Here is a 13,242-nt window from a genome sequence, read left to right on the forward strand (position 1 = left end):
TGAAAAAAGTGACTACAGGATAAGGGAGATTTTGAATTTCTGCAGACAATTGTGGACACTGGACACTTTTGGATTGTGTGAGGCCCACTGAATATCAGAGCGCTATGTCACAGGCTCGATGGCACAGGTGTGAAAAAAGTGACTACAGGATAAGGGAGATTTTGAATTTCTGCAGACACTTGTGGAAACTGGACACTTGGATTGTGTTAGGCCCACTGAATATCAGAGCGCTATGTCACAGGCTCGATGCAGCAGGTGTGAAAAAAGTGACTACAGGATAAGGGAGATTTTGAATTTCTGCAGACACTTGTAGACACTGGACACTTTTGGATTGTGTGAGGCCCACTGAATATCAGAGCGCTATGTCACAGGCTCGATGGCACAGGTGTGAAAAAAGTGACTACAGGATAAGAGAGATTTTGAATTTCTGCAGACACTTGTGGAAACTGGACACTTGGATTGTGTGAGGCCCACTGAATATCAGAGCACTATGTCACAGGCTCGATGCAGCAGGTGTGAAAAAAGTGACTACAGGATAAGGGAGATTTTGAATTTCTGCAGACACTTGTGGACACTGGACACTTTTGGATTGTGTGAGGCCCACTGAATATCAGAGCGCTATGTCACAGGCTCGATGGCACAGGTGTGAAAAAAGTGACTACAGGATAAGGGAGATTTTGAATTTCTGCAGACACTTGTGGACACTGGACACTTTTGGATTGTGTGAGGCCCACTGAATATCAGAGCGCTATGTCACAGGCTCGATGGCACTGGTGTGAAAAAAGTGAATTGTAGAATTGGGCAGAATAGGAATCTCCCTAGAGTGTAGGTCTGTAAGAACGGAACAAGTCCTCCACTTATCCTTCCACAGTGACACACAGATAGCTTCACTGTGGCTGTGATAACAGCCGTTACACGGTACTGTGTGAGGAGCGTACACCGCTGTATGGTGTGAATAAATGCACGCTCAGTACCTCAGCAGGACAAAAAAAAAAATTGGGATTGCTTTTAAAAAAGCAGTTTGCAGAGCAGTGGGGAAACAGCAATGCAGCTGTCAGGAAGCCTTAGAAGGCAGCCTAACAACCAACAGCGCTGATCCACCACAATATAGCCTCCCCTTGCACTGCACACACAGTGACTGGTGTGTTGCACAGGCAAAATCGCTAGCAGCAGAAGCAGTTTTTTTTTCTTCTTCCCTGCCTAACGCTTTCCCTACAGAATCAGCAACCTCTCCCTATGCTAAGATCGGCAGAAGTAAGATGGCGGTCGGCGTGCACGCCCTTTTATAACCCCTGTGACGCCCACCAAAGCAAGCCAATCACTTGCATGCCCTTCTGAAAGATGGTGGTGACCCCTGCCTATGTCATCACGTTGCCCACAGTGTCCGTGGATCCTGATTGGCTGAAAAAGAGCGCTAAACAAACTTTTGAAACGCGACTTTGGCGCGTAAGTCGCCGACCTCGTGGCCGACCTCATCCTAGGGTCGGGTTTCGTTTCATGAAACCCAACTTTGCCAAAAGTCGGCGACTTTTGAAATTGTTCGACCCGTTTCGCTCAACTCTAATAGACACCTTCATACATTTGACAAAATTGACATGATAAAAGAAGACTTTGGTGTAAATACTACATTATAATTGCTTTGCTGGTAGACTATTTATATTCTAGCTAACCAGTTAAGTGTGACAGTAGAACAATGTTCAAATTCAGGTGGATGCAGAACTTTGGAACAGTTTACAGGTCTGCTCAGCAGGAATTCATTCTGAGATTCATTCTGAAAATCTTCTCTGATTTTTTTTTTTTTTACTCAAGCTGCCTCAGAAAAACATTTCAGTTTACAACAATATACACATATACAGTGCCTTGCGAAAGTATTCGGCCCCCTGGAACTTTTCAACCTTTTCCCACATGCTTCAAATATAAAGATACCAAATGTAAATTTTTGGTGAAGAATCAACAACAAGTGGGACACAATTGTGAAGTTGAATGAAATTTATTGGTTATTTTAAATTTTTGTGGAAATTGAAAAACTGAAAAGTGGTTGTGCAATATTATTTGGCCCCTTTAACTTAATACTTTGTTGCATCACTTTTTGCTGCAATTATAGCTGCAAGTCACTTGGGGTATGTCTCTATCAGTTTTGTACATCGAGAGACTGAAATTCTTGCCCATTCTTCCTTGGCAAACAGCTCAAGCTCAGTGAGGTTTGACGGAGATCGTTTCTGAACAGCAGTTTTCAGCTCTTTCCACAGATTCTTGATTGGATTCAGGTCTGGACTTTGACTTGGCTATTCTAACACCTGGATACGTTCATCTGTGAACTATTCCATTGTAGATTTTGCTTTATGTTTGGGATCCTTGCCTTGTGGAAGACAAATCTCCATCCCAGTCTCAGGTCTTTTGCAGACTCCAACAGGTTTTCTTCAAAAATGGTCCTGTATTTGGCTCCATCCATTTTCCCATCAATTTTAACCATCTTCCCTGTCTCTGCTGAAGAAAAGCAGGCCCAAACCATGATGCTACCACCACCATGATTGACAGTGGGGATGGTGTGTTCAGGGTGATGAGCTGTGTTGCCTTTACGCCAAACATATCGTTTGGCATTGTTGCCAAAAAGTTTGATTTTGGTTTCATCTAACCAGAGCACCTTCTTCCACATGTTTGGTGTGCCTCCCAGGTGGCTTGTTGCAAACTTTAAACAACACTTTTTATGTATATATTTGAGAAATGGCTTTCTTCTTTCTTCTTGCAACTCTTCTATAAAGGCCAGATTTGTGCAGTGTACGACTGATTGTTGTCCTATGGACAGACTGTCCCACCTCAGCTGTAGATCTCTGCAGTTCATCTAGAGTGATCATGGGCCTCTTGGCTGCATCTCTGATCAGTCTTCTCCTTGTTTGAGATGAAAGTTTAGAGGGACGGCCGGGTCTTGGTAGATTTGCAGTGGTATGATACTCCTTCCATTTCAATATGATCGCTTGCACAGTGCTCCTTGGAATGTTTAAAGTTTTGGAAATCATTTTGTATCCAAATCCGGCTTTAAACTTCTCCACAGTATCACGAACCTGCCTGTTGTGTTCCTTGGTCTCTCTGTGCATCAAACAGAACCCTGAGACTATCACAGAGCAGGTGCATTTATACGGAGACTTGATTACACACAGGTGGATTATATTTATCATCATTAGTCATTTAGGACAACATTGGATCATTCAGAGATCCACAATGTACTTATGGAGTGAGTTTGCTGCACTGAAAGTAAAGGGGCCGAATAATATTGCATGCTCCACTTTTCAGTATTTGAATTTCCACAAAAATTTAAAATAACCAATAAATTTCATTTAACTTCACAATTGTGTTCCACTTGTTGTCGATTCTTCACCAAAAATTTACATTTTGTATCTTTATGTTTGAAGCATGATATGTGGTAAAAGGTTGAAAAGTTCAAGGGGGCCGAATACTTTCTCAAGGCACTGTATTATTGGCAATATTTATGTAGAAAAAGTTCTCATCAAGATGTACATTATTTAAGGCTATTAATCTTTTAGCTGCGCTAACTGGCTGCATATGAAGACCTTCATGCACATTAGATGGCCAATCCTTCAGCCGTTAGCCATCTCGGCCATATCTTCCATATACAGGAGCTTGCAACTGTGTTCTCTATGAAAAAGAATCGGCTGTTTTTCTCCTGCATATGCATAACAAAGCAATTGTCAGTCCAAAATCTGACATGCCGGATTGACATCACTCACAACAATTTAGCCAATGCTCCCAAAACATATAAGGCTATGTGCCCACACTGCGGAATCACCAGTGACCTGCGGTTTTGCTGCGGTTTTGCCCTGTGGTTTCACACCTCTACTATGTTAAAGGTTTGAAACCGCAGCGGAATCCGCAGAAACAATTGACATGCTGCGGTTTATAAACCGCAGCAAAACCGCGCGGAAAAAAACGCAGCGTGAGCACTGCGGTTTTGAAAACCCATAGGGTTACATGGTACTGTACCATGTCTGCGGAACTGCTGCGGTTCCGCAGGGCCAAAACCGCAGCGGAACCGCAGCAAAAACCGCAGCGTGTGCACATAGCCTTCAAGTTGCATCCAAACTTTTTGAAATGTACGAGTGCGACCAATATTAGTCTAATGTGTATGGGGGGTCTTGATCCCAAGGCACTCCATTCTGATTTAGCCATCGAGTCAGAAACTTTTACGAAGGATTTGACCCTCTGGTCATGCAAAAGGATTAGGGTGCTTTCACGTTACTTTGTGTCCCCGTATCGACATACATCTGAAATCCCCTGGGTCTGGACATGAGTAGACTTTCCCAATAGACTGCAATGGTGACGGCAGAGCGAACATGCGCTCTGATGTGCACTTTTGTTGAGAATGTACACCTACTGGAGGCGGACGCTGTAGATTATCACTGACCTATAATACTGCATAATCAATTACATATGCCAATCATTGGACATAGTTTTAAAAAACTATACTTTTCTTAGACCTTATCAGGTGAATGGGACGCTATGGATATTTATCCAGGCACATGCACCTGGATGTGTGTTCATGTATTTTTAATGGGGAGAGAGGAGAAAGTTACTGCCAGACACCTCCTTCAAATTACATAGTACTTCTCTCCCCAAATCATAGGGGTACTTAAGGCTTCTTCCCCTTGGTTTTATTTGGTGCATTGTGGTTATATTGTATCCTAATACTGTAAGCCTTAAAGGGTACTCTAGTGAGATAAAAAAAATTGTACTATCCCTGCCCTCATAAACTATAAAGATGAGATGCCCAGTGCAGTTCTATTATCTTTAGAACCCTTGTAATTTAGTGTGACAGGAGCTGCTACTCACTGTTCTTCCCTCCCATCTGGAACAATACATCACACTGGAGTGTGAAGCTCCCCGCTTTGAGTAACATGAAGCTCCCCGCTTTGAGTAACAGCCAGTCTGAGAAGAGGGGGCATGGCAGGAGCATGGCCTGCTCCTGGCTTTTAGAAGCAGCAGTAGCAAGCCCCTTGATGTCTCCTTCCCTGCAGCACAAGATGTATTGTGCAGCTCTGTGCTGTTACTATCAGCCAGTCTCCTGATAATAGCTTTTTCTCTGCAGAGAACAGGGAGCATGGCCATGACCCCTCTTCTCAGGCTACTGTGTGATGTGTTATTGCCATTTCATCTGTATAGTTTGAGGGCAGGAACAGTACAATTTTTTTTTACCTCCCTGTAGTACCTCTTTAAGGCCTCTGTGTATTGTGTGCTCTTCCAAGTGCTGTATGTAAAGGATCTTTAATTCTAATAGAAGCAACACAATGTACATATAACATGTTATGATTTTATTTCTCATAAAGAAAGAATAAAACCTCCATATGACTATATACTTGGAAACCTATTAGCTACATAAGGTCAGGTATTGAACTATTTTATATACAATGCACTGTGTTTTACACAAGGTACCAATGTATCTTACCTCCTTTGGAACATCACCACTTTATCTGCATGGAGATCACTTAGATCAAGCTTCTTGCCTTTTTCTAGCACATCTGGGTGTTTCCTCACTAGCAGCCAACCAATGTGGGCAAAGAAGAAACCTCTCATTGCGTTATGCGGGTCTGCATCAGTTTCAGAATACTTGTGATGTGCACGGTGATCTCTGGCCCATTCATATATGTCATTCTAGAACAATGGAAATTAAAAAGAAAAATATATTAAATAATACACCTTGTAAATAGGAAGTTTGATGTACTTTAGGTCTCTATAAACTAGTATTATTTGGATCCCAGACTGGTGGCAATGCCATGCCATTCTAGGGACTCTTCACTCCCTCCTCTTACTACAGCTGAGGCAAAAACTTTAGGACTACTATGCTCATTGGCATGTCAGACTGGGCTCTGTCTGGGCACACAATCATGCTTGGCATTTCCTACCAGCTGTAAACCAGGTGCACAAGATAACATGTCACTAGTGATGAGCGACTATACTCGTTGCTCGAGTTTTCCCGAGCATGCTCAGGTGTCCTCCGAGTATTTTGGCGTGCTCGGAGATTTAGTTTCTGTCGACACAGCTGCATGATTTGTGGCTGCTGGACAGGCTGAATACATGTGGGGATTCCCTTACAAACAAGCATTCCTCACATGTATTCAGGCTGTCCAGCACGCCAAAATACTCGGAGGACACCCGAGGATGCTCGGGAGAACTCGAGCAACGAGTATACTCACTCATCACTACATGTCACATAAACATAAGAATCACAAAAAAAATCTAAAGATATTGGGCATCATTTTGGTAACATATCATTAACAATTGAGTGAATATTATTACAGCCTGAAATTATATAAATATAACACTTTTTACCCCCATTGAACACTTTTGTGTATCTGTCTTTTTATCAACAAAGCCAAGTCCCTTGATGCAGCTCGTGTACAGGGGCTAAAATAGTAACATAAACATCTAAATTATATGCATTATAAAAATTCAATAATTGCTTTCATTGGCTTGTGGAAAGTCATTATTATAATTGAAGTTGTTTACGTCTTATGTACGGCGATAGTAGGTTGTGTTTAAAGGGAATTTATAATCAGAAAACTATTGTTTTAATCTGGTTTTTATGTTAAATACATTTTGTTTTGGGGGGATTTTTCTTTATATCTCACTATCTGAATTAAAAAATAAAAAAAAAAATCTTGAAATAGTCACACTGGCCACAAGGGCTTTTTTAGATTCTAACTTCCTGTTTTTGTTTTTTTTCTTCAGAAAATTCACTTGTACATTAGCATTAATGAATAGACTCAGACCCTATAAACCTGTGCCATGGTCATTGTGAAGGGAGGACATGGTCAGAAATGATGTTCTATAGTAAAACATTCTTAAAGAAAATAAGAAAATCTCCAGATCTGGAGCGTAAGAATTGCCATCACAGGACTCAAAAGAAGAGCAGGACGGTGCTGGAAACCTGAGGAGATGGCAATCGGTGAGTATATTAACACACTGACACTACACTAAATATTTCAGATGGGAATACCTGTTTAATCTGACCACAGATAAAAGTCCATTAATAGGAAGACAGCTCGGACTAACTACAGTACGTCATTAGACTCGGCCTAAGAGGTATGTCATTTCTATGGAGGAAGGTACCTGAGGAAGGTAGCGGTCCACTGGCAAAACGCACAGTGGTCTAATAAAAGGTTTGTTTACCACTAATCCATTGCATTGTGCTCTATAGCCATTGCGCTCCTTAAATTGACCACATATATTTTTTCCAAAAAACATTTCTATGGAGGGAGGAAGATTATTGTCTGCAAGGTGCACAGGGTGCCACTTTTTTCAGGGAAGCATATGCAATTGAATAGATTGAAATGCAATCTGTCCACGAACCAGTGGAGAAAGTTATGAAATTCCCACTTATTACTGCATAAAATTTGCAGAATTGGCCAACATCTGATGGTTGCCAGCTTATCAAAAGTAAAGTTTAGCTCAAAAGGGGTTTGTCATAAAGTAGAAGAATTGTAATCTCTAGTAAATAGGAGGAATCATTTTCTGCTGCGAGTTCTTTAGTTATATATGGTCCTATACCTTTTCTGGTTTATTAAGGGGCCTAGAAAATATTTACCTGAAATGCCATAGTGTTGGAAACTGCCAGAAATATCCTTAGAGGCAGCTTGGCTTTAAAGGATCGATGGCTCCAGAGGCGATGGGCACCAGCAGTCACTCCCAGGGCACTCAACATGAAACATAAGACCGCTGTGGGAATGATTAGATTAATTACTGGCAAGAATATAGGGTAGGCATATGTGAGTCGGAAGCTGATGTTAAACTTCAGTTACAAGTCAGTTAAATAGGAAATCTAAAATTTGACAAAAATGGCTACTTTCTTCTATAAACTGTGCTACTTTTATTTATGGGTCCTGTCTGGTGTTGTTGATCAACCACATTGAAATAAACACGACTGAGCAGCTATACCACAAAGACAGGTGTGGCGCTATTTACAGAGGAAAGCAGCCATGGTTTGATAATTTAGCTAGCTACATTTTGCAAGATTAGAGCATTTTTATTGTTTTTTGAGTTACATCATCAAGAAGCATTTTCCCCAAGGATTATTTGCAATTATCTACTTTAAATAAGTGTTATGCCTTTCAAAATGAGATCACATAAAATAGGTTTAGAGATCTGGTAACCTACAAAAGTATAATTTTCTTCTCATTAAAAAGAAAGAAACCCACATATTGTAAGGAGAAAACAAATTTTAACCTTCTTTGTCCAAACACAAAAATGCATAAGCAAAAAATAAAGATATTTAGGACAACTATTAGGCTGTCATAAGGTTTGTACATGTTTCCCAGCTAAACAGAACTGCTTTCTCATCAAAAGAGGAAGAGCCGAATAACTGAATTAGCAGGATAATGCTTTGAACAATTGAGATACCAGGATACCACGATAATACAATCTATTAGTTCTTTGTGGACAATGACTATATAATTCATATATAGGGTCTTTCATAACTTGGTTTTTAAAAAATTCTACTTTAATCCAGCCATTTGAATTTTAGTTCTTTTTTACTTAAGTAAATGTGTCGACAGGTAGAAAAATACAGTAGAGTTTTGTATAGAGTCTTAAAAATAAATCTTTATTGTAATAGGAGCTACATGAGTACTTTTTGTGAACTTCCCAAATAGTCTTCATTGACTACAACAACAGCGGCATGTACAGAATGATGGCGCTCAAAATTCACTACTCCTTGAAGTAAATTTGGACATGATAGATCGGACATTGTTTTCCCTCTATTCCTTCAAAGACACATCCATTTGACCAGACCATGAGTAGAAGGGTAGTCTTGCACAAGTACAAGTTGCGTACCACTTAGTCTGAATTGACTCCCTTTCTCCATGGGTTCCATAGCAGCCACATAGGCTGCATCAACTCTACAATATATATACCTTTGTTGCACTCCTTTTTTTGAATCACAGATAATATTTTTGTGCTCACTTATGGAAACAATGAACCTTTCACCCATAACTTTAACCAAGATTTCTATCATTATTTGCTAGAATAATTATCTTTCTATCTTCACCTAGAATGAATGTTGATTTTCCTTCCCTGAATCTGGGCCAGAGTTTACTTAATAAACAATACTGTACACTTTATTATGCTTATTTTTTATCAATGTAAATAACCATTAGTTCCTGACGATGCAATCGACTGACATTGCAGTGGTAAAAAATCAATGCTTTTCTACAAGGAATACATATTTTAAAAGCCCTTGTCATTCTCCCTGAAAAATACTTCTAAGTCCCCTACTTACCGCAAAAAATTTAGCAGATACAAACAGGGGACTGTTTCATAAAAGCATCAACTACATGCTAGAAAAGTCAAATTACTTGTTTCCACTTGAACTCAAGTTATAATGAGATACTTGCTGTCAACACTAATTAAATTTCCTCAAAGTTTTTTGGATGCTTAATAAGGCAAAACAAGTCACATGACACATGCAGAGCACTTCTTATTAAAATGGATAGTGTACACAACTAGTCAAACTATTAGGAGAAGACAAAAGAACAGTAAACAATTGTACCCTAAAAAATTTTATTTACCGTAGCTAATATGCATTGAGCTTCTGGATAATATAATCTGGAAGTCTACTGATCTTTTCACACCTGTGTTGGAAATTCCAAACACCTTGGCAGAAATAGCTAAATCCCATTTTTAATCAATAGAATCTTTTGAGAGCCATTAGTATCCATTGTGTGCAGGGGTGGATTAAGGGTAGCCAGGGCCCGGGGCAGTTCAGACTCTGTGGGCCCCCCTCGTCACGTGACGGGGGTCACGAATCGTAGAGCCACACTCTACATAGAGAATAATGGAGCCTCCGGCACCGACCTCCACCCGCACTCCACATAGAGAATAATGGAGCCTCCGGCACCGACCTCCACCCGCAGAGCCGCACTCCACATAGAGAATAATGGAGCCTCCAGCACCGACCTCCACCCGCAGAGCCGCACTCCACATAGAGAATAATGGAGCCTCCAGCACCGACCTCCACCCGCAGAGCCACAATCCACATAGAGAATAATGGAGCCTCCAGCACTGACCTCCACCCGCAGAGCCACACTCCACATAGAGAATAATGGAGCCTCCAGCACCGACCTCCACCCGCAGAGCCGCACTCCACATAGAGAATAATGGAGCCTCCAGCACCGACCTCCACCCGCAGAGCCGCACTCCACATAGAGAATAATGGAGCCTCCAGCACCGACCTCCACCCGCAGAGCCGCACTCCACATATATGGCTGCTCTCAGTGCTCTGTGCGCACAGGACCTGTGATGAGGTCACAGGAGGGGAGGAGACAGGGGTCACATGATCGGGGGCCCTGATACCTTACCTCCTGTGATCTCATCACAAGCCTTTGCATGCTACCAGCAGCATCAGCGTTCACGCTACTTGTAGATGCTGCTGGTAGCAGAGCACATAATGCCGCCCCCACGGTCACTCACTTTTAGGTGGGGAGAAGATGGAGTGCCATTGCAGCAGCCAGCAGGAATGTGGTGGGGGCCCCCTTAGAAGCTCTTGTGGTGGGGGCCCCGGGGCTGAAGCCCCGCCTGCCCTGCCTATAATCCGGCCCTGCGCGGTGGCGGATTATAATGGGGCAATTTACTGGCCTGGGCTGTGGGCCCCTTAACCCCACTGGGCCCGGGGCAACTGCCCAAATTGACCTCATTATAATCCGCCACTGATTGTGCGACAGATCGGGTACAGGGTTGATTCTGTGATTAGAAATAAAAGCCACTATGCTCATGTAAATACAGCTTAATTTAATAATCTCACTATAGACTGCTATGTTAAAGTACCAGGAAGTCTACTAAATATTGCCACATTAGAATACAGCAGCACTGTGTGAGCACTAAGACATTCAGAGTGCTGCTGTATTCTCTTGTTTGTATATTGTTCAGTTATAATTGCACATGTTCACACTTTTATATTTTTCTCTTCAGAGGTGCTGGTCAGTTTTTTTGTAAATATTGTAGCAAGTAAAGACTTCAGTCTTCAATTTCAACCCAATATCTGATACTCATACTCTTCTCACAATTGAATTATCCAAAGTGGAAAACATATAAAGGGCATGCACTTTACTCTATGAGGTCCACATATCAGTGGGTTTAGCTTCAAGGAACAGAGTGATGCTGCTTTCTGGAAAAAAAGATCAGACCTAGTTTCCTAATCCAGAAAGCTGCTTTGGATTACATTTTTGTCAAAAGTAACATGATAATGATACATTAATAGCTATTAGATTAACTTTTTCTCAATACTCAAGGTCTTTTGACAATGATCCTACTGTAGTAAGGAAACAATGGAGTTTCAACTATAGGAGAAAATAGATATGATAAAAAAGAAGTAGAAAAGTGTCTTACCCCAAACAAGAGTGGCAAATTTCGCAACCGGTATAAACCAAAGCCCGTACAATGCTCCTATATGTAGCAGGGACATCAGAATGACATTTCTCCATACTATTTTCATGGGTGGCTTGGGACCTTTCTTTTCAGTATAAGTAGTGTCAAATATGTCATCTGTCATTTCACGATTTAGTCCACAATCCTCGCCATTAGCTATTGGATTTTCCACATATGTTTCAACAGTCTGACTTCCCCGATACATCATGCTGACAGTGGATCAACACTGAGAATAAAAACAGAGAAGGTAATGGTATAAAGATTCAATTCTATTAAGCAATAATGCTTGAGATTTAATAGCAAGGTCAGATCAGATACAATGTCTATGATTGTTTATAAAGCACATGCCCATGATTAGGAAGAGCAGCATTTTGGACAAAGCTCACCTGCTTTTTATATTAGAAGCACAGTGGATGGGGTTTATAGAAATCTCATGCCCACTGTGCCTCTATTTAACGCTGCATAAACTCACCTGCGGTGCGGGGTTTACGAGCCACAGCATGTCATTTATCTACAGTTTAGATGCTAGTCTCTGCTGTGTAGTCTCACCCATAGCCACTCACTAGATGCGGTAAATCCACATGGTTCAATGAACACATGCGGATTTAACTACGTTATTAAAACAAGGGGTTTTGGACACAGTGAAAATATGCTACATCCAAAACGCTGCTATATCCTGATCGTGGGCACTGAGCCTTAAAAATCAGTAATCAAATTGTTGCTATATGTCTGTAATCACAATGTGAGTTTGCATGTTTTTATTTTTTGCTTAGTCTAGTTCCACATTTGCGGACGGAGGGCTGCGGACCTCCTCCGTGAAGCCCTGCCCCTGGCTACGCATCCTCCGGTCAGTTCCGCCTATTTCTGTATGCGGCCTGCGTACCGTATCTTTAACATTGGGTACGCAGGTCGTGCCACAGTATGCGGATGCTGCCGCATGCATCGTTTTGACGGTGCGGTGACCCGCATAGAACGCATCATGTTGGAATTTTATGCGGGCGCCGCATCCTCAAAATGACGGAGAAATAGGCAGAGCAAACCAGAGGAGGCACGGCCGGGGCCGGGGCTTCACGGAGGAAGTCCGCAGCCCTCCGTCCGCAAATGTGAAACTAGCCTAACGTTATACCTCATGCATAAAGTTACATGAAGACTTCAGAACTGTAAGGGGGCATTAATAGAGGTACATAAGCCCTTGGGGCGTACAGATGTTTCTTTCATTACATATGCTGTATCACAGAGTCTGTACGACTCCTCACAGAGGCTGTAGGCTTTGTACTTGGGGCCCCTATAACCTCAGTGTACAGGGGCCAGGCACTCAGCTCTGCGATTACTGTGCTGTTAATTTATTCACACATAGATTTGTTTTTTCTTCTATTGTCTAAAACAAAGCCTTTTTTTTCTCTCCAAGTAATTTTTATAAATAACTGTGGATAAGTGAAGGGAACAATTCTTTTTTTCAGATCCTCAGAGCGTTCTTTGCTATGAGGTACCATGTTAAATTTCCAGTTGTAAAAGAGTGTGAGAGCAATAACAACACATTTACCACACCTGTTCCCCATTCACACCTAAGACCTTGCAACACTAATGAGCTACATCACACCGGAGAGGGCAAATAGCTAATTGGGCACAATTTGGCCATTTTCACCTTTGTTGGCAGCGATTTATACATTAATGGCTGTGTGTTGAGTTATATAGAGGGCACCAAATTGACACTGTTATACAAGCTGTACCCTGACTACTTTACATTGTATCAAAGTGTCACATCTTCAGCACTGTCCCATGAAAAGGTATAAAATATTTACAAAAATGTGA

General features: G+C 41.6%; 1 protein-coding gene across 2 annotated transcripts in view; it reads right to left on the reverse strand.

Annotated features, from left to right (window-relative positions):
• Positions 1 to 13,242, reverse strand: part of SCD (stearoyl-CoA desaturase) — a 60,581-nt gene that overhangs the window by 18,376 nt on the left and 28,963 nt on the right. For both annotated transcript variants that reach the window (XM_073585782.1, XM_073585781.1), the window contains exons 2-4: positions 11,392 to 11,656; positions 7,598 to 7,728; positions 5,459 to 5,664 (exon numbers count right to left, since the gene is read on the reverse strand). In XM_073585782.1, coding sequence (XP_073441883.1) covers positions 5,459 to 5,664; positions 7,598 to 7,728; positions 11,392 to 11,638 — 584 coding nt within the window. In that variant the 5' untranslated portion in view covers positions 11,639 to 11,656. The remainder of the gene's footprint in view (positions 1 to 5,458; positions 5,665 to 7,597; positions 7,729 to 11,391; positions 11,657 to 13,242) is intronic.

Source organism: Dendrobates tinctorius, unplaced genomic scaffold, assembly GCF_039654945.1.
Source record: "Dendrobates tinctorius isolate UK_male_01 unplaced genomic scaffold, ASM3965494v1 ptg000089l, whole genome shotgun sequence".
Lineage (NCBI taxonomy): Eukaryota > Metazoa > Chordata > Amphibia > Anura > Dendrobatidae > Dendrobates > Dendrobates tinctorius.